This window comes from Elephas maximus, chromosome 4 (genome assembly GCF_024166365.1).
Source record: "Elephas maximus indicus isolate mEleMax1 chromosome 4, mEleMax1 primary haplotype, whole genome shotgun sequence".
Lineage (NCBI taxonomy): Eukaryota > Metazoa > Chordata > Mammalia > Proboscidea > Elephantidae > Elephas > Elephas maximus.
In genome coordinates, this window is record NC_064822.1 from 182,126,513 (window position 1) to 182,149,787 (window position 23,275).

General features: G+C 56.2%; 2 protein-coding genes across 2 annotated transcripts in view; one reads left to right on the forward strand and one right to left on the reverse strand.

Moving 5' to 3' along the window:
- Positions 1-2,942: 2,942 nt before the first annotated feature.
- On the forward strand, positions 2,943-13,114 carry MAFF (MAF bZIP transcription factor F). Its single transcript, XM_049884439.1, has 3 exons — positions 2,943-3,167; positions 11,861-11,927; positions 12,668-13,114. The coding sequence occupies exons 2-3, from the start codon at positions 11,892-11,894 to the stop codon at positions 13,112-13,114; spliced, it is 483 nt and encodes a 160-aa protein (XP_049740396.1). The 5' UTR covers positions 2,943-3,167; positions 11,861-11,891.
- Positions 13,115-16,296: 3,182 nt separating this feature from the next.
- TMEM184B (transmembrane protein 184B) overlaps positions 16,297-23,275 on the reverse strand; it is a 60,866-nt gene continuing 53,887 nt past the window's right edge. Inside the window, exons 7-9 of the mRNA XM_049884435.1 lie at positions 22,607-22,776; positions 21,943-22,137; positions 16,297-18,694 (exon numbers count right to left, since the gene is read on the reverse strand). Of these exons, the coding sequence (XP_049740392.1) occupies positions 18,453-18,694; positions 21,943-22,137; positions 22,607-22,776 (607 nt within the window). The 3' untranslated portion in view covers positions 16,297-18,452. The remainder of the gene's footprint in view (positions 18,695-21,942; positions 22,138-22,606; positions 22,777-23,275) is intronic.

Below are 23,275 nucleotides of genomic sequence, written 5' to 3' on the forward strand. Positions count from 1 at the left end.
GCATCTGACTACTCCGTCATTTTGGCCCGGCACCCCGAATTGTTCTTCCTGCACTGACATAAACTCACTACCCCCTACATTTCCCATCTAATCTTTCAAGTTTCTGTTCTCAGTTTGACCCCATATAGCAAAACCACACTAAATAGATCTTAAAAGAGCACAATGCTCGAGCACTTTTTAAAATTTACTTTAAGTGAAAGTTTACAAATCAAGTCAGTCTCTCATACAAAAGCTTATACACACCTTGCTGTGTAACCCTAGCTACTCTCCCCGTAATGTGACAGCACACTCTTCCTCTCCACCCTGTATTCCCCATGACCATTCAACCAGCTCCTGTCCCCCTCAAGGCAGACATTCTTTATTAGTTAACCTAAGCTACTATCTGGTTTTAAAACTTTAGGGGAAATTTTTAGTTTAAGATTTGTTATGGATTGAATCGTGTCCCCCCAAAATATGTGTTCTAAATCCTAACCTCTACACCTGTGTTTATAATCCCATTTGGGAATGGGTTGTCTTTGTTATGGCAATGAGGCAGGATTAATATGGTGTATCTTGAGTCAATCTCTTTTGAGATATAAAGGAGATTAGACAAGGGAGCAAAGATAGGGTAAGATAGATGCCAAGACATATGGAGATTTTTGAGGAATCAGGAAGCAGAAGCTGAAGAGACAAGGACCTTCCTCTACAGCTGGCACCTTGAATTCGGACTTCTAGCCTCCTAAACTGTGAGAAAATAAGTTTTTGTTTGTTAAAGCCATTCACTTGTGGTATTTCTGATATGGCAGCACTAGATAACTAAGACGAGGTTTTAAGAATATCTCAGGGCAATAGCTTCAGGGATTCATCTAGTCTCCATGGCTGGGGGAACAAAGCTGCCTCAGCATTTCCTCAGACACTCAAGGTCTTTGGGAGGTAAGGGATAGATGTCACAATCCCAGGTGGACCAAGGTCCAGAGGGAAGAAAGCATGACAAGGACCCTGAAATCAAATGACACTACGTCGAGGAAAGGTGGAGCCTTGCAGGTGACCAGAGCTCCAACAAAGGCCTCTTAGATTGGGGAAGTCCTACATCCTGCACAGTAAAATAAGTGCTGTGATAGTCTCCCTTTCCTTTACTCACGCTGTTTCCACGCCTGGAGCACCATCACCTCAAGAGCCATCTCTCTGGTTCATGGACTGCCAAAATAATGAACAAATCTGTCTTGGAAGAAGTACAACCAGAATACTCCTTAGAAGCAAAGATGGCAAGACTACGTCTCAAGTACTTTGGACATGTTATCAGAAGGGATCAGGCCCTGGAGAAGGGCATCATGCTTGGTAAAGGAGAACATCAGCAAAAAAGAGGAAGGCCCTCAACGAGATGGATTGATACAGTGGCTGCAACAATGGGCTCAAGTGTAACAACGATTGTGAGGATGGTGCAGGATCTGGGGGTGTTTTGTTCTGTTGTACATAGGGTCACTATGAGTCGGAACTGACTCGATGGCACCCAGCAACAACAACAGATTGAATAAGTCTGATGAAAGGATACAACCCTGACACACGCCTTTCCTGATTTTAAACCACACAGCATCCCCTTGTTCTGTTTGAATGACTGCCTCTTTGTCTATATACAGGTTCCTCATGAGCATGATTAAATGTTCTGGAATTCTTGTTCTTTGCAATGTTATCCATAATTTGTTATGATCCACACAGTCGAATGCTTTTGCATAGTCAATAAAACACAGGTAAAAAATCTTTCTGGTATTCTCTGCTTTCAGCCAGGATCCATCTGACATCAGCAATGATATCCCTGGTTCCAGGTCCTCTTCTGAATCCGGCTTGAATTTCTGGCAGTTCCCTGTTGATTTACTGCTGCAACCCTGTAGACCAAGGCGGAAGTCCCTGAGTGGTGCAAACGATTTAATGCACTTGGCAACTAACCGAAAGGTTAAAGGTTCAAGTTCACCTAGAGACACCTTGGAAGAAAGGCCTGGTAATCTACTTCTAAAACATTAACCATTAAAAACCCTATGGAGCACAATTCTGCTCTGACACACATGGGGTTGCCATGAGTCAGGGTCAACTCTACGACTGGTTTTCTTCTTTTTGTTAGGACAAGGAGAAGAGTGTAGTTTATATTCTAAGTGCAAAAGGAAGCTATTGAGAGCATTAAGCCAGAGGGTAGAAGTGCGTGATGCAATCTCGTCTTTGTTTTGAGAACATTGCATAGTGTATAAAAGCCTTTAGGGAAAAAGCAGGGAGGGTATGAGGGGCTGCCGCCATTGTCCAGGTAAATTGAGGTGTCAGGACTAGGTGCGAGGCCTGCAGGTGGTGAGAATGGCCAGATTCAGGATACGTGTTCGAGAACCAGCCTGACTTATGATGTGAAGGAGAAAGAAAAATGGAGCAAGGCTCTTAGGTTTTGGGCTGGAACAGCTAGCTGAGAAGGGATAAAGGGGCAGAGCCTGAGGTAGGGTTGACGATCAGGACAGGGATTTTGGCTGCGTTGATTTTGGCTGCGCTGCGTCTGCAGTTCCCGTCTGGCACTCACGTGGAGGCGCCGAGTGGCAGCTGGATAGGAATCTAGAACTCAGGGAAGCTGTTCACTTTGGAAATACAAATTCGCTACTCATGGGCATAGAGATGGCATTTAAAACCACGGGACTGCATGAGATCATCAAGGAGTGTATAAGTCGAAAGGAGAAGAGGCCCGGGACAGACGACTGTGACATGAGGCAAATGACACCTCCACCCACGCGGCTCTAGCAAGGTGTCACGCAAATGCACCCAGCGGGCACTGGCAAAAGGGACCAGGCTCCTAGAAACTCTCCGACGTCTGAGGGCCCGGGGGCGGAGTCAGGACGAGGGGCGGGGTCAGGGCGGGGTCGGGGCGGGGTGGGGCCCTAGCTCGGGGCGGTGACGTCAGCGCATGACTGGGTTTTTATGAATGAAAGGAATCCTGTGAGTGAGTAATTCCGGGAAGCTCGCCTTACAACTCCGCGCAGCCCGGGCCCCCCGCGCCGTCCGCCCCACAACAAAACTCCGCGCGGCGCTCCAGGAGCCCCGCTCCGAGCCACCCGCAGTCGGCACCGAAGTGGAGACGGGCCAGCGCGCGGGCCGGGATCTAGCGGGAAAGCTGCGGGACCCGCGCGCCCGGGGCGCCAGGCGAAGCGCGTCGAGAGTCGGTGAGGGACGTGCCCTGGCGGGGGGGGGGGTGCGGGGCCCTAACCGGGAGGGTCTCCGCGCCCGGGGACGTGCTGGGGTTGGGGCACCGGGCCCAGGTATCCGTCTCCGGCCCCCAGCAGGTGGGGAGGCCAGAACTCTGGCACCCAGACGGGGTCGTGGCTGGCTGGGCGGATGGAGTCGAGGTGGGGCCCCTCTCGGGGCGCCGGGTCTGGGTGCAGTGAGGCCGGGAGGCAGGGGCGTGCGGCTGCAGAGCTCAGCGTCCACCAGGCGGGGCGGGTGCCGTGCGCACGGACGTGACTCGGGTAGAACAGACCCTGGCCAGGAGCCCGCGGCCGTGCGTGCGCGGTTTGTTTACGTCTCGGGGCGCGCGGGCGTGTTTTTCTGGCCCGGGTCCTGGTATCCTGCCCAGGGCGGGTACGCGGTGTACAGCGTGCGTGCTTTCCGTGTGTATGTGTACACGCGCGTGCATGTGTGTGTGCCGCGTGTGTGTGTACTGGGTGTACGAGTGTGTATACCGTGTGTACTGTGTGTGCGTGCGTGCGTGTACGTGTGTGCTGTGTGTGTGCGCTTGTGTACCGTTTGTGTACCGTGTGTCTCTGTGCGTGTGTACACGCACAAGCTCCCTGGCCGGTGAAGAGTCTGGGACCTGTGTCCTAGCGTGTGTACCTCGGAGAGCGTGTGCCCTGGGAGTAAATTCGGAATGAGGACCCCGGCGAAGAAAGCGGCGCCGCCCGTGGCCACACCGGGTCTGGGAATCCTTGCCTGGGCCGCCCCTTTCCCACCAGCCAGTGGCGGCCGGGCCCCCTGCTCTCCCCGGAGTTTCCCTGCGCTACTGTTACCACCGTGTGACCGCGCGTTTGTCCCCCGCCCAGAGCTGAAGCCTGCCGCCACTGGGTGGGGCGAGGTATCAAAGACACCGCCCGGCTCAAGTGGCGGCGGAGTGAGTGGTACCACACCTCGCCCCAGCACCCTGGTGGATCTGGCAACGAAGTGGGCTAGAGATCTGATCCTTGTCCCCAGGTTTCCAGGCTCCCTGGGGAGGGCGCTGCCTTGGGGCTCCCGTGGCCCCCTAGGTCTGCCCAGCCCATAGTCTCAGGAGAAACAGGAAGGGCCAGAAAACTCTCAGTAAAGAAGGTCTTTGGAGGCTTCTTGCCATGACTCCTCTGGGTGGTTCCTCTCGGGTCCGGAGGCTGTACCTGCAGGGCTGGGGGGTGAGTGAGACCAGAGGAGGTGGTGGAGCTGGTTCCGGCTCTCCTGGTGGTTCCAGTTCACAGGTGGTAGTAGTCAGACAGATTGACAGCTGGACCCCAGGAACTAGTTGACAGACCTGTGCCAGCCACCAACACGGAGTCCCCACCCTGGGCCAGGCAGGGTCAACAGGCTTGGTGCATATGAAAGGTTAATGTGTGAGGGTGGGGCCGCAGACCTAGCCCTCTCCCCCCACTGTTGTTAGCTGCCCTCCCTTGAGTGGGTGCAGAGTAGAACTGCTCCATAGAGCTTTCAAGGCTGTGACTTTTCTGAAGCAGATCACCTGGCCTGTCTTCCTAGGTGCCTCTCTCTGGCTGAGTTCAAAGTGCCATCCTATAGGGTGGCTATGAGTTGGAATGGACTCCACGACAGCAGGGTTTAGGCTACTAGTCAAGACCTTAACTGTTCGAGCCACTCAAGGATTTCTCCCCGCCCCCACCCCACCCATCGGTCCTGCTGAAAGCTCCTGTTTAGCCCAGTGGCCTGAAGGAAGGGGGGGGAGGGCGGGGAATGCTAGGGACTCCTTGGCCCTATTCTGCCCTCCCTGTCCCTCTCACAGACAGGGCTACAGAATCATGGAAGATCTTTCGTCTTTCAATCTTTGAGCCCTGATGAGCTCTGCTACCATAGCTGGGAGCCTCAGTGTCCCCGTCTGCAGCAGCAGGCACATCCAGACTGGCAAGCTGTGGGTAGGGTGAGGAATGTTTGGGCGGCCTCTACACACAGCCTGTTTTCCAGGGGAATTGTGGCAGAGAAAGAAGGCCGGGAGCCGGGGGTGTCCAGGAATATGTGGGGTCTGAGTACAAAGTGGAGGCTGTGGCCAGGAGCATAGGAACCAAGCAGGCTACCCTCAAAACTGGGTAGGAACCCTCCCCTCAGAGGGCCGGGGGTCAGGGAGGAGGGAAAGTGGCCGTTTGGCGCAGTCATAGATGGAAAGTTTGCACTGAAAGTTTAACCTCCTGTTAAATCACTCCTGGGCCTCCACTAGGGCTTTGGACTCAGCATGGACTCCCTCAGCCCCAGTGCCTGCATAGTCACGGGCCAGGTGCTGAGGGCAAGATGGTGAATAAATGAGACCCGGAGCCTACCCTCTGGGAGCTTACAGTTAAGTAGGGGAAAGAAACAAAGAGCTGGGATGTGGGGCATGAGGGGGCAGGCATTGGGTTTTGAAAGTATATAACAGGACCTCTGACTTACCAGAGCCCTGGTGGCACAGTGATTAAGAGCTTGGCTGCTAACCAAAAGGTCAGCAGTTCAAACCCACCAGCCACTCCTGGAAACCCTGTGGGGCAGTTCTACTCTGTCCTAGAGGCAACAGGTTTGGTTTCTGGTCTTTTACTTAACCAGGGCAATCAAGGAAGTCTTCCTTGAGGAGGTGACTAGTGAGCTGAGTTCTCCACTTGAGTGATGATAGTCTGTGGGGCCCTGGAGGGCAGAGACTGTGTCTCATCTTTGGGCCTTTCAGGGCCCAGTCTGGCACACAGTAGGTGTTTCATGGATGTATGCTGAATGAATGAATGAGCACTGGACCCATGTCTGGGAAGGCTGTGGACACATGGAGAAAAAAGCCTGGGAGCCCCAGGGAAGCTGGAAGCCTGGGCAGGAGCTGTAGGATTCTTGGAGCAGCCCCCATAAAGCAAGCAGATCCTTCAGAGCTCAGGGGACACCCTCCCTCACACACACGCACACACACACACACACACACACACACACACCTTGGCTGCTCCTTTGGAGAACATGCAGGGACAGTAGAATGGACTGGCCATTCATTCATTTGTTGCTAGCCTGCGGATTCTGGAAGGGAGAAGAGAGAGAATGTGGTGGAGGCCTGAGGTCCCCACTGTGTGGACTGTGAGGGTTGGGAGGACAGGCAAGACTGGGGGCCTGAGACCAGCGAGGAAGGTGGTCATAGTTCTGCTGAAAGAGGAAGAAATCTCTGGCCACCCAGGTGGAGAAGAAGAGAGTCAAGGCTCATGGTCTCTGAATTTGTTTTCAAGCCCCTGCCTCCAGGAAGCCTTCACTGATTTCCTCTACCTTCCTCAAGGGCCTCCACTGTACTGGTGGCCTTGGAGCTTCATTTGGGGCTCAAATCTGACACTCTAAACTCTAAACTCTGAGATTGTTGGTGCTGGAAGGCACCTTAGGCTCAGTGGAGTTTTGGCATGTTAGGAAACTGAGGCCCAGAGAGAGACAGTGATGTGCCTGAAGTCACAGCGTGAGCGTGAGTGGGTGGCAGCATAGGGCTGGAACCCCAGCCCCTGCTTCCCTGTGGTGCTGGGTTCTTCCAGCCTTTTTTCCCTCCCAGGAGGGAGGCTGTACCCGTGCTGGCTGCCAAGGCCCAGGAAAACACATTTTTTCCCTCTGTCCTCACAGAGCAAGCAAAATGGCTTGGCAGCCAGAGAGGAGCCGGTGCCAATGGGTGGGCCGCCTGCAGGATGACTCTGGAGTGGATTGGGGGGAGAGTGCAGAGGGGTGTAGTAGGAAGGCTGCTGACTGGGCAAGGCAGCTGTCAATCTCCCCAAGAGTAAGCTCCCTCTCAAAGCCTCCAAAAGAATGCTAGGAACCTGCAGACCCAGGACGTCAGCTCTGCTGGCCTGTACGTGAAGAAGAGAGGCTGACATTGAAGGAAGAACCCTGAGCTGGGGACAATCCCTGGGTTCCAGCCCACAGCTGCCACCAAACAGCTGTTTGTTGCCTTATTTGCAGAACAAGGGGATTGGAACAATTGTTGGCACCGGCCCTTACAGACCCTGCCAGGCCCAGGGTCAGCAGACTGGCAGAGGCAGCCTGGCGGAGAACGCAGGCCCCTGGGCTGGGGTTGGAAGCTGAAAGCCTGAGGCTGTCGAAAACTTCCCCCTTCTTAGGACTTTCCCTCTGTGACTGCTTGACTCTGCTGAGCCAGGACATTCCTGGGCAAACATGGGTGCCTCAGCTGACATCCAGGATGCAGTCAGGGGGCTGAGGCTAAAGCAGGAGGGGGCAGAGGAAAGGAGGGAAGAAAAGGTTCAAAACCTTCCTAAGGCCGGAAAGTACTTAGAATCACAGCCAGCTGAGTGGATGGGACCTTTCAGCCATTATCTAGAATAGGGGATGGATGGTCTACTCTGGAAGGCTGTGTTGGGAAGGATCCTGAGGCTGTGTCCAAGCTCAAGGGAAAACAGGGTTGTGTTGGGAAGGATTCTGTCTAGCTAACCTCAGTGGGAAAAAGCGCTGTGACTGATTAGTGATGTCTGTCTGTATTAGGAGTGGAGGGAGAGCTAATAGGGAGGTGAGCTAACCATTTGCCGCTCCTGGTCTAATTTATGGAGCCCTGGTGGCGCAGTGGTTAAGAGCTCTGCTGCTAACCAAAAGGTTGGCAGTTTGAATCCACCAGACACTCCTTGGAAACCCTATGGGGCAGTTCTACTCTGTCCTATAGGGTCACTATGAGTCAGAATCAACTCGATGGCAAAGGGTTTTGGTTTTTTTTGTTTGATCTGATTTAAGCCTCTTGTGTTTTATGCACAAATAGCTCTCGTGTGCACTGCACTTTTCTGTCTTCAAAGCACATTCATATATCTTATCTAATCTGTACAGAGACAAGTATTACTATGAGCATCTCCCTTTACAAGTGAGGAAACCAAGGCCCAGAGGGACAAACGACTTATCCAAGGGGTCAGGCCACACCTCCGAGGTTTTGGACCAGCCACAGCATCTAGTACTCAACAGGCTGTCATTACCTACCTAGGGAGAGGCTTCCCCTCCCCCACCAGATCTCTCTGGCTTCCTGGGCATCACCTATCACTCCAGCTCCTGCTCCCCAAGCAGCTGGCCAAGAGGGGCTTGGATATTTGCATGTTGTTTGCATATTCCTAGCAAGCTCAACACCAATCTTAGCATAGCAGAGCTGGAGCGGCCTTGGAGAACAGCAAATCTAACCTCCTCTTCACAAGGGTAGGGAAATGGGGCCGAGAGAGGGTGCCCTGCCAGGACTACCATGGGAGGAGGCATGTGAGTCAGTGCAGCCTCAGGCCTGCTGGCTGTGTGACCCTGGGCTACTCTTGAGTTCTCTGAGTGGTGCCTCACAGAGTCTATGGAGGCCCAAGGAGATAAGGTCTAGACACAGTCCTGGAGTCTTTCCAGGTGTTCAGAGTTCCTCCTTCTTTGGGGGAAGGCAGTCACTCCCCCACTGTCTGACTTCAGGCCAGAGCTGCTCCTCTCTGGGTCTCCACCTCCCCTTGGGTACCATGAGGAGGTGGCCAGGTGATCTCAAAGGTCCTTTCCTGCTGTTCCCCAGGTGACCTTGGCTGGCCAGGAGATGGTGAATCAGAGTGAGGCCCCAGTGCTGGCTGCAGGCCTGGGTCCTTCTCTCCTCTGGATGGACTCTGCAATTCTAATATCCCCCCACCCCCATGCCCATTGTCTTCCACAGTTTAAGCCATTTCCACCTATATTATCTCTTTGGATTCCTCTCACCCAAACCCTGTGAGGTAGGGATTGTTCCCATCCTACAAATGGGAAAGTAGAGGCCCAGGGAGGTGGAGTAGCTTTCCCAAGGTCACACAGCCTAGAGAAAACAGAGATGGGACTCAAACCCAGGCTTGACTCTGAATCCAGTGCTCCATTCCTGTTTCCCACACCCAACCAGGGGGTCAAGCGTCATGTGGAAGGAACTTTCTAGTCTCTTGTCTCCTTGCATCTGCGTACTACTCCGGCCAAGCCGGAAACACAGAGGGCAGACAGAAAGGAGGCGGAATTGGAGATGAGGGCCAGCAGGTGTTTCTCTTAGACGTATTCAACTAGGCTTGGGCTTGAAACTCAGTTCGGTCACTGACAAGCTGGGTGACAGTGTCAGAGACACCACCACCCCCGTCTGGTGGGGAGAAGGAAACAGAGCATTACAACACGGGGAGAAGTGCGGGGTGGGAGGTGTCTCACAAGTCCTGGGGTCAGGGAGGGCTTCCTGGGGGGGCAGAAGGAGGAGTAGGAGTCTGCCAGGCAAGGAGGGAAGAGGGGGTGCTCAGAGGCAAGAAAACATGGGATGTGAGCAACTAGAACTGAAAGAAGTTCTTGGTGACTGGCGTGCAGAATGGAAGCAGGAGTGGCTGGAGGTGAGCCTGGGGCTGGACACCAGGCTGGGTGCCACGTGGCTGGGGCTAGAACCCAGGACAGTGGGGAGCCATGGAAGGTGTTAATTTGGGGGGGCGGGGCAGTGGAGTGGACAGGGGTTGGAAATTCTAAATTGAATGAGAACAGAAGATTTGAGGAGAGACTTGAAGGCAGTGAGGTCGCAAACATTATCTGGATATCTGGGGGAAGAGAGTGCCTGGCACAGGGAACAGCCAATGCCAAGGCCCTGAGGAGGCGCATGCTTGGTGTGCTGGAGGACCAGGAAGGAGGCCGGTGTGGCTAGAGCAAACTGAGCAAGGGGGAGCATAACAGGAGATGAAGCCAGAGAGGCACATGTTGGGAAGGGGATCATGCGGCATCTTATGGGCCATTGTGATGACTTCGGCTTTGACTCCAAGTGAGATGGGAGCCACGGGGCTGTTCTAAGAGTGACATGATCTCATTTAACACCCATTCATCCCATGTCACCCACGGGGAGACTGAGGCATGGAGAGGCTAACTGCTCTGCCAAAGTCCCACAGCTAATGAGTGAGATGACCTCCAAAAGGCCCCCGCAGTATCTGGGGCAAAGTTCACGGACGTTCTATTTCATCAGTGTCCCCTGGAGACACAGCGGGGCCTGCTGAGTCTGTCAGAGGCAGAGTTGAGGCTGTGAGGTTGGCCCCACAGATAGCTTGAACAGCCAGGGCCAGAACTCAGGCTTGTGCCCCTGCTCTGTGTCACGCTGGCTGTTGCTAAGAATAATTTATGGATTCACCATCCCACTTCAGGACCCCTCTTCCTCCCCTGTTCTCCTTTGTCCCTTATCACAGTCCCCTCCCCATGGGGTTATCAGATGAGGAAACTCAGGCTAACACTGAATGGGGGAGAAGATCAGATCAACTGAGGGCGGAGAGGATCACTGCTTTCAAGGGGACTTTGGGAGTCGGTCCCCTACCCCAACCCAGAGGAACAACTCTTGAAATGTACCTTCTAAGAGATTTTATTAACGGCTGTCTCGCCAGTGCCAAGCACATGCCTGGCAAATAGTAGATGCCCAGTATTTGTCAAATGAACACGGGGGCTCCCAAGTCCACGGGGGAGGCATCAGAGGCCGGTGGGCTCCTCAGCAGTCTAGGTTAGGGTAGGGTTGAATTCCTGCAGGGCACCCCCAGGTGCCAGGAGCTTTTCCAAATGCACAGGTTGGGTCTGAGGGAGGCTGGGGTGAGAGTGGGGGAGCTGGTCATGTTGTTTCTTGATGGGTGATTTCTCTGGCTGGTTGGATGGGTGTATCACTCTGTGAAAAGTCACTGACTTGTACACATACCACCTATGACCTGGGCACCTGTTTGTGTCTAGGTTATCCTTCAGTGACACATTTTAAAAAATATATCAAATATACCTGTCTGGACCCCATGTGGAAGAATGGGGGGGAGGGTCCATTCATTGGATGCATATTCATTGAGAGCCTTCTATATGCCAGGCACTGATTTAGGCAGGCAAGGCCTTAGCCCTCAGGGACCCACATTTTGGTGGAGGAGGGGTGGGAGGAACAGATGGACCATAAACATGTAACCAAACATGAGATAACTGCAGAGGACATGAGGGCTATGACTGTTAATAAGTGGGGTTATACGATGTAACACCTGGTGAGTCCTGGTAGCACAATGGGTAAGCGCTCAGCGGCTAACCAAAAGGTTGGTGGTTCAAACCCACACAGGAGCTCCACAGGAGAAAGCCTGGCGATCTGCTCACATAAAGATTAAAACCAAAAATGAAACCAAATCCGTTGCTGTCAAGTCAATGCTGACTGACAGCGACCCTACAGGACAGAGTAGAACAGCCCCAAAAGGTTTCCAAGCAGCGGCTGGTGGATTTCAACTGCTGACCTTTCGGTTAACAGCCAAGCTTTTAACCACTGCATCACCAGGGATCCCCCTAAAGATTACAGCCTAGAAAACCCTATGGGGAAGTTCTACTCTGTCACACAGGATCGCTATGAGTTGGAATCGACGATGACACCTAACAAGAAGAACAACATGACGTAACGGGAGGGGGTATTTTAGCCAAAATGGTCAGGGAAGACCTCTCTGAGGGGGTGGTCATTGGGCAAAGACTTAACTGATGACGTTGGAAGATAGGAGGGAAGATAACAGCAATGTGAGCGGCAAGTGCAAAGGCCCTGAGGCTGGAACAAGCCATTTAAGGAGGACACTGTGGCTGGACCACTGGGACAGAGGAAGGTGGTATGAGATGAGTTCTGAGACAGGCAGGGGCCTTGGAGGCCAAAGTAATGAATTTGGATTTTATTCTAAGTGGGGGCAAAACAGTGACCTTGGCCTTTTCTCTCCTTTAGGTCTCCAACCCAGAGGGCACCCACTGCAAACATGTCTGTGGACCCCTTGTCCAGCAAAGCTCTGAAGGTAAGGAGGCAGCCCCCCTCCCTTACTGCTAGCAAATAGCTTCCCCATTCCAACTTCCCCCTCAGTTCCTGGAATCCCCAAGGGTGGCTCAGTAGGCATCAGGCGTTCATGATGCAGGGGAGGGCCAGGGCTGGGCTCTGGTCACAGGCTGTGTGCCCCTGGGCAGGTCACTTCCCTTTCTGGGTCTGCTTCCCCATCGGGATAACACCCACTGGGCTGCAGGACCTCAGTGGGGCTTTCCGGGCTGGATTTCTCTGGCTGAGGCCAGGACTGGACACTGGGGTAGAATTCGGGCTGGGCCAGGGGTGGCCTCTTTGGGAGTATCCCTGGGTGTGTTCTGATCCTGGTTTGGCCTAGTTTCTCCCTCCCTTCAGGGGTCCTGGAAACCCTGGTGGTGTAGTGGTTAAGAGCTACGGCTGCTAACCAAAAGGTCGGCAGTTCAAATCCACCAGGCGCTCCTTGGAAACCGTATGGGGCAGTTCTACTCTGTCCTATAGAGTCGCTATGAGTCGGAATCGCCTCAACTGCAACGGGTTTGGTTTGGTTTTGGTCAGGGGTCTTGGAGCACGACCAGCCACCACCTCAGTGCCTCAGGAGGTGGGGGGTCAATCCTGGGGGTGGAGGGGGAGCCGTCCCCACCACCTGTTGTGCACCAGGCCCAAGGCTGCATACCCACAGGCTGGTGGGGGGGGGCGACCCCGGGCCTTAGTTTCCCCATGCATCCACTGTGCTGTTCACAGATCAAGCGCGAGCTGAGCGAGAACACGCCGCACCTGTCGGACGAGGCGCTGATGGAGCTGTCGGTGCGTGAGCTCAACCGGCACCTGCGCGGGCTCTCGGCCGAGGAGGTGACTCGGCTCAAGCAGCGGCGCCGCACGCTCAAAAACCGCGGCTACGCGGCCAGCTGCCGCGTGAAGCGCGTGTGCCAGAAGGAGGAGCTGCAGAAGCAGAAGTCGGAGCTGGAGCGCGAGGTGGACAAGCTGGCGCGCGAGAACGCCGCCATGCGCCTGGAGCTGGACGCGCTGCGCGGCAAGTGCGAAGCGCTGCAGGGCTTCGCGCGCTCGGTGGCCGCCGCCCGCGGGCCCGCCGCCCTCGTGGCGCCGGCCAGTGTCATCACCATTGTCAAGTCCGCCCCCGGCCCCGCCCCCGGCCCGGCCTCCGGCCCCGCCCCCGCCGCCTGCTCCTAGTGCCCGCCCCGCCCGCTCGACCCCGCCCCGTTTCACAAACCACGCCCCTCCGACAACCCACCCCTACCCCTATCCCCGCTCCCTTCCGAAGTGCCTAAGCACCATATCCGTCCCAGGTCCCATTGCTCTGCAGCCACCAGCCCTTTCCCGGGCCGGGCTTCATGCAGCCCCCGGAACTGGGAGCGAGCTGGGACCGAAAGCCCTGGGGAGGGGCATCCTGGTTAGGATGGAGGATCAGGGTTTGGGGCCGGGGTCTCCCTTGGCTGAGAGCTCTGGGATGCAGAAGCAGCTCAGAGAAGAGCCACAGGGGGAGAGGAGGCCACCCTCGTTTTGTAAACTGCTCAGATTGTGCCAGTGTGCCCTCCCTGCCCTCAACCCTCACCCAGGATTTAGGACTAGATTTGACCTTGTACCTGGCTGTGGGGCTGCCTGGCTAGGAAACACACTGAAGAGAGGGCCCCCACTTCTGCCTTGGGCCTGGGGGTGCCGGGCCTTCCAAAGCAGGAAGAGGCTGTAGAAGTTCCCTAGTGAAGCCTAGTTACCAGATGGGGAAACAGGCCTCCAGTGGACAGGACAGTGCTCAAGGCCACATGTTACTTAGTGGCTGAGCTGGAACCAAAAGCCAGGTCTTCCCATTGCTGCCCCAAGATTCTAGCCACGGTTTTCAGGGGGATAGTGGACAGGGACTGGAAAAGGTGAGTAGTGATGGGAGAGGAGTAGAAGGAGAGAGAAAGTGACACAGACGGAAGAGAGGGAAGGAGCTGGCCCCAGGCCCCCCTGCAGCCAGGGTGCCCTGCAGCAGGGCCAAATACCCGAGGCCAGGGAGCTGGCCAGCCAAGGAGGAGGACCATAGGGGTGACCACTGTGACAAGGGGGGATGAGAAGAGATTCCACAGTCCTACCACTGAGGGGGTCACTAAAAGGGAAGGGCCCGCCTCTCCCTCTGTGAGTGCCCACTGTGGGGTGGAGGCTGAGCCACTTTGATGGCCATTTTTCTGGGGATCCCAGTCCCACCTCTCCCCTAACACTGTATACAGCTGCCCCTCCCCCATGTTTATTTATTGCACGAACCTAAGTTATTCTCCCCAGCCAGAGCCCTCTCCGTGGAGGAAGTGGTAGTGTGGCCCTGAGCTGGACTTTATATTTTATATCTGCAAATAAATCACATTTTATCTTATATTTAGGGAAAGCCAGGCAGTAACCAGAACCATAAAAAGATTAAAAATATATATTGCCCGGCCCCCAGAATTTATTTATTTTCTGACTTACAGTGAGCAAGTTATCTGCCTTCTGTATTTTGTAGACTTTCTGAATAAAGTCAAATTCTCTTTTTCCACAGAGAAAAGCTTATGTCCTGGGCTGCGTTTGGGGGTGAGGGGATTCTGAATGAGGGACCTAAAAATGGAGGTCTGCTTTCAACCCCAGTCAGGACCCTCTGGTGGGTGGGAAGATTAGCCCCATTTTGCTGACGGAGAATCTAAGTCCCAGTCACTAGCTCTTGCACAAGGAGGTGCAGAGTTGGATGGGAGCCGGAACAGAGAAGGAGGTACCGAAACCTGTGTCCTTCAATCTGTTTGCCAGGGCCAGGAACCTCCCTGGGGAAGGCAGCGGCACCAGGACAATGAAATTTAGGGTTAAATTCCCCAGGGATCCCTTCAGCATCAATAAACAGTCCCATCCAGAGAGGAAAAACCCCAGATTTCAGAGTAATCTTTCCAGCACTTTCACACATCAAGGTCGGATTTTCTATAGCCAAGTAGGAAATATTTTCCCCATGTTCCGGAAGGCCAAGGGAAAGGGGGAGGGAAGCGGCTTGCTCAGTTCCAACCTGCAGGCCTAACAGGCAGCACTGTGTCTTGTCCTAGGCCCCAAACTCACTGGAATTTCAACCCAGTTCGCTAGCCTTTCTGGGGCACGCTGAGAAGAAATGCAGGGTACCAGGGGCTGCGGGTCAGAGGAATCGGGGTTCGAATCCAGGGCATGTCTTTGCCTATCTGTGTGACCTTTGGTGACTTGTTTAGCTTCTCATAACCTCAGCCACTCCACAGGAGAAAGATGTGGCCATCTGCTTCCATGAGGATTACAGCCTAGGAAACCCTGTGAGGCAGTTCTACTGTGCCACATGAGGTCACTATGAGTCAAAATTGACTTGGCAGCACCTCAGAACAACAAACTTCAGGTTACCCTGATGGCGCAACAACTGAATGATAACCAAAAGGTTGGCAGTTCAAACCTACCCAGTGGCTCCATAGGAAAAACGCCCAGCGATCTACTCCCATAAAGATTATAGCCTAGAAAACCCTATGGAGCAGTTCTACTCTGTCACACGGGGTCACTAAGAGTCAAAAATTGACTGGATGGCACCTAGCAACAAGGGTTAGGTGTGAAAATCACGGATAACCAGAGAGGCTGCAAGCAAAGTTACACACAGAGCCCCTCAAGTGGGTAACCATTTACGATGGCGCCCCTGACTGAGGCGAGGTAGGAGGGAGCTCTACCGGGTGGCCAGCACATGGCAGGACGGGTTAGGACATGTGTGGAAGGTGCAGGGTTTGAAAGTGTGGGAAAGGGCCACGAGGGCTGGCCTGGTCCATAGGCCTTCTCCCCCGGGCCAGTTTCAGGGCTTTCCCTATCAGGCAGATAACCCGAAATGCTGAGCTCAGGCAGGCGGAAGGGCAGCAGGAAGCTGAGGGAGGACAAGTTGGGATATTCACCTCAGGGCAGAGGAGGCTGGGAATTTCCCCCACCCACGCCGCATTCCTGAGCACTCCTGTCAGCAGCCCCAGAAGGCACGCAGGCAGGGGCCCTGTGCAGCCAAACACCTAGCCTGGTGGTAGGCCCAGTGCCCCCTTGCCCAGCAGCCTCAAACAAGGCCTCCTTCCCCTAAGGGGTGGCACCTGGGGCCCCAGGCTTGGGGATGGATTCAGGGAGGCAGGGGGGTATCCCGGAAGGCCTGAGGATCTTGGGGAATCTCTTCAACGCCCTGGGAGATGCCTGGAGGAGTAAAGCCCCCTCTACCTGGCTGACAAAACAGTGAACCCCAGCCCTTGTGGGGAGGGGAGGGAGGTCCCGTGACCAAGGCTGCCACCGTGTGCAGCAGGCTCTGGGGGAGACACTTTGTCCAATGGGGGCCTGAGCCCCTCCATTACCTACACGTGACACACAAGAGGGAAGAGGGCTTCCTAAAACACCTCTGCCCACAGCCACTACCCCTCCCCACACACATCCCCATGGGGGCGGGGACGAGGAAGGGAAAAAACCTCACCCACAGGCAGAAGAGATTTCAGTACAATCTATATTATCTCATATATATATTTCTTTCTCACTTTATTTGCTCACTTCTGTCACGCATTTAAAATGTCACAGAGACCAAAATAGAGCGGCTTTCTGGTGGAACTCATGGCAGTCATACGAGATACAAAACTAGGGGCTCTGTCTTCTCATACAGCATACAATTAAGTTTTCAAGTATTTTTTATGTACAAAGAGCTACTCTATCTGGAAAAAAATTAAAACAAAAAGACAAGGTAGATTACGCATCCTAGGAAGGGGGGCAGGGGACAGGTGGGCCCGTGTTCCCAGTCCCCATCTCCCTGTGGCCCACTGGTTCCCTCCCACTGAGCTCCCCCACTCGCCATGCTAGTGGGCAAGTGCCAGGTGGGCAAAGAGCCAAGGCAGGGAGTCAGCAACACACTTTGGCCTGGAAGGAGAAAGGGAAAGGAGTTGGAGACGTCTGTGGAAGCAACCAGTGGGAGGGGGTCCGAGCCTCAAACAGCCTGCACCCGCCTGATGCCTTACCTGCGGGCGGGCTCTGGGACCCTAACCACAGGCGCCCATGGACCCCCAAGGAGCTGGCTTGGCTCTGAGGGCCAGGGGACCCAGGAAGACCACAGGGATGGAACCACCCCACCCTGATCCTTGTCACAGTCCCCAGGGAGGGCACCTATTCACCCCAGGCTGACCTGAAGAGGTTCCGTGGCAAATCGTGATGCCACAGGCAGGGGCCCCCTCCCCTGCTGCACCTCCTCCTCCAGGCTGTCGCAGCCCAAACCCCATGTTCTCTGGGTCTCAAACGACGGGATGTGCTATCTGTAAAGAGGCAAAATGTCGGAGGCCCTTCCTAAGACAGCTGCCCGGTGGAACCCTGGCCTGCCTGGGGCCTCTGGCCCTGGGAGGGGGTGAGGGGAGGGGGCTGGTGGTCCTGGCTGCTCCTGAGGCTTGTCCTGGGGTGCAAGGCCCAGCACTGCAGGATCCTCCAAGCGCCAGAGCTTAATAATGACCCTAGTGACCCACGGAGGGTCTGGGACAGACTGAGGGCCTGGGGAGGGGGAAGCTTTTGTGTGTGACTAAGGCACAGAAGAGATGGGCTGGGGGCCAGATGGGGCAGGGCAGCAGGCCCTCTGTGGGCATGGGCCCAGGAAGAAGGGCCGGGAGCCACGCCCACTCCCCCCCACAGCAGGCCCTGCTCCTGTCCCAGGACTGTGTTCCTGCAGAAGCTGGTCTGAAATGCAGGGGGAGAATCCTGGGGAGACCCGAACCCAGCAGAGGTGCTGAGAGCTGGCCTGGGAAGGGGAGTCAGGCCCGAGCAGTCAGGAAGGGCTCTGCTCAAAACTTGGTCAAGAGGGGCGCCAAGGGAGAGGGCAGCGGGCTGCTGGCTGTCTGCAGCAGGCCAGGAGTAAGGGGCAGCCAGGGAGTGGACACCCAAGGGACAGAGGTGCCCCACTCCCTGGGAGAGGCTCCATCAAGATAAGAGGGGCCCTGAGGCACCAGCTCGCCCAGGCAGGCCGTGGCTCTGATCCTTGCAGCATGGGTCAGGGGGGTCCACAGAGAGTGTCAGCAGCCCCCTCCTTCTTCCCTCCTGCCAGGGTGCGGTGGGTTAGCACTGTACAGGGGAGGGAGTGGGCAGGGAAGAGCCAGGTCCAAGTACTGCACGGTGTGGGGAGTGGAGCTGCCCCCTCCCTGTGCTGGGGGTCTAGGGCCCGAGGACCTCAGTGTAAGAGTCTCCGAGGGAGGGGAATGACGGGGCGGTGCGGGGGGGCCTGGGTGGGACTGGTCCCAGCGTGCGCCCACAGAAGGTGTGGTGGAGCAGGGGAGGTGCTCCCCATCTCCTGCACCCCGTGAAGGGTAGTGCAGGGTTGGCCATGTAGAAGTATTTCTGAAGGCTCGTGGGGAGCCGGGCTGTGCCTAGGCAGACAGCATCAGGCTGTTCCTCTAGAAGTGATATGTGTTTCTGGTCCAATAAATTAAAGGACATCACCAAAGCTCGTCTGGCCAGTCTCCTGGCCCGGACTTGAGGCAGGAGGGAGGCCCTCGATCCTGTGTCCCCCAGCAGCCGGCACCTAGAACTCATCGTCCGAGCTGAGCAGGAGAGTCTTCTCGTTGTCACGGGCGCCACTGAGGCTGTGGGAGCGTGAGACGCCATGGGTGCCGCCGCGCCAGGTGGGGCCAGGCTCCAGGGTGGACTGCTGTGTGTACTGCTGGTAGGCAGGCGAGAAGTTATGGATGGCGTCCTGCACAATGTCGTGCGGGTTCATGGTCTCCTTGAGGCTGCTGGAGATGCTCTTCATGGGGGCACAGCGGCCTGCAGGGAGGAGGGTGGAGGGGGTGAGGGTCTGCATGGCTCAGCCCCTGCCCCAATCCTGTGACCCACCCCTCACCCTGAGGCTGGGCCACCCAACCTCAGGTGGACTGGGCTTCCTGGGACAGAGAGCAGGGTCCAGGAACGAGAAGGGCAGGCAAAGAAATGCCTCCTTTGGCTGGGGCTGGAGTGAGTGCAGCCAAGAAGCCCTGAAGGGTGGCCCGTGTGTCAAAGAAAGCCTGGTGACAACCACTGGGACTAAGTCAGCCAGTGGGAAGGGCCCAGGGGTGGAGACGGTGAGCTGCAGCAAGAGGCCCATGCTTTGAACACCGGGAGCCCCAAGCGAGCCCAGAAAGTCCTTCACCCACTCAGCATGGAGAAGATGGGGGTACCTGGTCACAGGCCTGGGGGCCAGGAGTGCCCAGCGTCCACGGGTGCCAGTTTGTGCTCCCCCTCCCCACGGGGGTGCTCCCTCTAATCTTGGGAGTGTACCAGGGATCCCGCTCCATCAGAACAAGGCTTCTGAGGCTGGACCTGAGCTCAGCAGAGTGGACACAGAAGGGCCCACAGGCTCCCGTCTCACGACAGGGAGGGAGTTGCCTGCCCGGACGTGCCCCTCCTGATTCCCACGCAGATGAATTGTCCTCCAGGCTCAAAGGGTGGCAATGGCCCAGGTCACAAAGGCCAGATGGAACTCAGGTCTTCTGACTAGAACATGCGTGCTCTTCCCATGGAAATACGGCTAAATGCCCCTGGTAACCTGTTAACAACCACCGTGCCCCTGCTTAGTAGGGCATATTCCAGGATGATGAGTGACCAGGATGGAAGCAGATAAGCTCTTGGAGGGTGGCCCTGGGCAGGCAGTTGCTCTGGGCTGTCCCACCCAGGGGGGCCCAGACTGGCCAGGGAGAATGGTGGCACTGCCGTGGGGTGGTGATGAAGAAGGAGATGGGGGACACAGAGAAGGAGTAAGGGAAAGAAGCATGCCGGTGACAGCGACCAGAAATGACGTGCAGGACAGACGTGCAGACTGAGAGCAGAACCTACCGTAAGGGCCGTATGTTGGCACTGCCCGCGGCCAAAAAAAGCAGGGCAAGGGGGAAGGGGCAGGGGAAAGAAGCCAGAGAAACAGAAGAGACAGCTGAGTGAGCAACATCCACCCACCTAGGCCCCACTAGGCAACCACAGACACCCTTCCCTCCTCCCCTGGGCCACCCAACACCCAGGTGGCTCCGGCTGCCCCCTGGGGCCTTGGGGGAAATATGGGCCTAGAGATGACTTCTGTGGTCTCACACTTTCTTTTCAGGGACTGGGGAGAAGAACAAACAGTGGACACCCCGACTAATGGTTCAAGTTTAACCACAGTGTCTAAGTCAGGCCCCCTCCCCCACTCCTTCTCAGGCCTGGCTGGGGCTGGCAGGCCTGTGCCATTTGCTTCACAAACCAGCCCCTGGCCACACTTCACAGGCAAGAAAACAGAGGCTCAGGGCCGGAGGGTTACTGGTGCAGACCACACAGCTACTGCCGCCCAGGGCTGGCTGTGAACCCAAGACTCACTTGGGGGTTAAGGAGGGCTGGGCACCTCGGTTACAGGGCGGGCAAGACAAGGAGCAGCTTTGGCTTCAGCGTCCCTGACAGCTGGCCAGGTCCCTGCTAGGGTGCTGGAGTTGCATTTCTGGCCACAGTTTTTCTTGCTGGGTGTGTGTGTGTGAGGGCGGAGGTGGGGGTAGTGAGTGGAAAGGCTGCTCAAGCTGGATAGCTGAGAGCCTCTGCAGAGACACCAGGGGTGCAGAGATGGGTCTCTGCCACGGCCCCGCCTGCTCCTTGGGGTGGCCCCCAGGCTCCAGGGGCAAGGGTGGGCTTCCGCAAGGACACAGGCTCTGCCAGGACCAGGTGTAGGGGACATCGTCCTCAACACTGAGTGGGTGTCCACCGGATCCCTCCTTCAAATGGGGGATGGGGGGCACAGGCTGAGAGCAGCACGAGGCTGCGACAAGCCCCGGCCAGCACTGTGTCCGACCTACAGCCCCAGACAGTAAGCGTGTTAGGACACAGGCAGTGGGTGCTGAGAGGTCTGGAGGACAGGTCAGTCCACTCACCACAGCAGCCTGAGACGGGGCGGGAGAGGGCTGAAGAGCCCTGCTGCAGGCCAGACGATGGGGCTTCTACTCTACTCAGTGCCCTAGTCACAGGGCGTGGGAATGTGGCTTTCCAGGCACTGAGGAGGCTTCCCCTCCCCAGTCCCTCATGCCCCCTCATTGGGCAGCCCAGTCTAGGCCTCCCAGCCTCCTCCAGGAGGTGGAGATGCCCGGCAGCCACCGGGGCAGCCCTCCTGGCTCAGTGCTGCTCCTCTGAAGGCTGCACGTTGAGATTCACCCAGAATCCCCAGGGAGCTTTCAAAGCACACCCTGTCTGCCTGACCCAGCCCAGTTACACTGGCACCGCTGAGGGCCAGGCCCAGGCGGAGGTATTTTTCAAAGCTCTCCAGGGCTTTATAATGTACAACCAGGGTTGATAAGCACTGTTCTAACACAAAAGAATATTAAACCAAACCAAATCCATTGCCGGCTAGTCGATTCCGACTCATAGCAACCCTGTAGGACAGGGTAGAACTGCCCCATAGAGTTTCCTGGTAGATTCAAACTGCTGACCTTTTGGTTAGCAGCCATAGCACTTAACCACTACACTGCCAGGGTTTCCAAAAGAATATTAGCAGGTGTAAAAAAAAAGCTGTTAGAAGCTACTACCATCTGAGGCTGATTCTTAGACGTAATCAGGTTTTAAAAAAAAAAAAAAAAAGGAGAGGGCTTTAAAGAGGAGGAAATTGTAGGCCACAGTGGGCAACCATGGGTGTCAGAAACCCTCAGAAACTTCTTTATTCGTTAGGGTCTCTGCCCCGACCGTCACAAGGGGATCTGTCCTGCGTCATCTCAGGGTTTCCAGACTCTGGATCAGCTATAAGTCATGACAGGTAGGTGGGCTCAGCTTCCAGGCCCAAATTCATGGTGCTGGCAGCAAGGGGAGTGGGCCCTCCGACACAAGCAGAGACAGTGGAATCCAGGCCGGGGACCCCTCCTGGCCCTGCCACCCCCGCTATCCTCCACATTTGTGGTCCATTTCTCAGTGTAAACTCGGGATCCTGTGAGACGACCCCATCTATACTTGTAGGCCCTTGGGAGGGAGGAGGGCCTGGGGCGAGGCTGGGGGGTGGAATCCTCTGGGGGTTGGCTCGCCAGAGCCCTGGTCCATACCTTGAGCATCCAGCCTCTTGTCGGCATAGACCTTGTAAGTGAAGGCGTGCCGCAGGGCCAGCGCTGCAAAGAACATCTCCACACAGATAATGAAGTCCTGATAGCCAGCAGCCACGGTGCCCTCGCCCACCGACACGCGAGCCGAATGGATCTTGGGGATGGCACCGCACTTTTCCAGGATGGCCAGGAGCATACCTGGGGGCGGGGGGAGGCATGGGCATCTGGCACCAGACTGGGCCCCCTTCCCAGGCCTCCTCCCTCCATGCAGCCCCCTCAAATGCCCACCCACCCCAGTGAGGATGGATGTAGGGTCCACGGTTGTTCCCATGTGGCGAGGAATACTGACGCAAAGCCTCAAGGAGACCCCATTCCCCAACTCCTTGTCCAGTCACCAAAACTGAGGTGTCACCAATTCTATGGGGTCCCTGGGACTTCAGTCTACTCACAAAGTGGCCCCACAGGATGCTGCCCTGGAGCCCCTGAGGGCTGAGCCTTTGCACTCAGCAGGTGCCCAGTGAACCGAGGCCCCTTTGAGCTCCAGGCTGGCCATCACCCAGGGCCACCAGCATGGCCTGGGTGAATGGGCACTGGGGATGGTGAGAGGGAGGAAGGGGAGGAGAGTCAGAGGATAGCGCAGCACAGGGGAGGCTGGGAGGAGGCTTACCTTGCCAGAAGGAGAGAAAGATGACGGACTTGACCATGAAGAACTTGAGGACTGGGCTGTAGGGGCTAAGCAGCTCGCGGGTGGCGAAGTAGAAAAGGAAGAGGGCGTAGAGGGCCAGGCTGACAGAGATGTTGTAGATGATGGTCACGTAGAGGTAGCCACTGGTGACGCTGCGGGAATGGGGGCAAGCTCTGGCTTGGATACAGGAACAGGGGCCCCCTTCCTTTGCCCTGCTGTATGCCCACCCCCCACAACTGTCAGCAGCACTCTTCAAGCAGTGGTCAGCGAGTCACTGAAGGGAGGGTGGCTGGTCATATTGGTCAGAATATTGGACTTGGGGGTACAAGGGCATGGGCAGTGCAGCCCCAGCTCCACTGCCTCACAGGTGTGTTTAAGCCACCAACTGCAGCTCTGGTGCCCATGCTTCTGGTGGGGGAAGGGGGGCTCCTGGTGGGGGACGGGGGCTCCTAGTGGGGAATGGGGGACTTCTGGTGGGGGATGGGGGCTCCTGGTGTGGGATGGGGGCTCCAAGGGGATCGGGAACTCCTGGTGGGGGACGGGGGACTCCTGGTGGGGGACGGGGGACTCCTGGTGGGGAGCAGGGACTCCTGGTGGGGGACATGGGCTCTTTGTGAGGCAGGTGGGTTCCTGGTGGGGGACAGAGGCTCC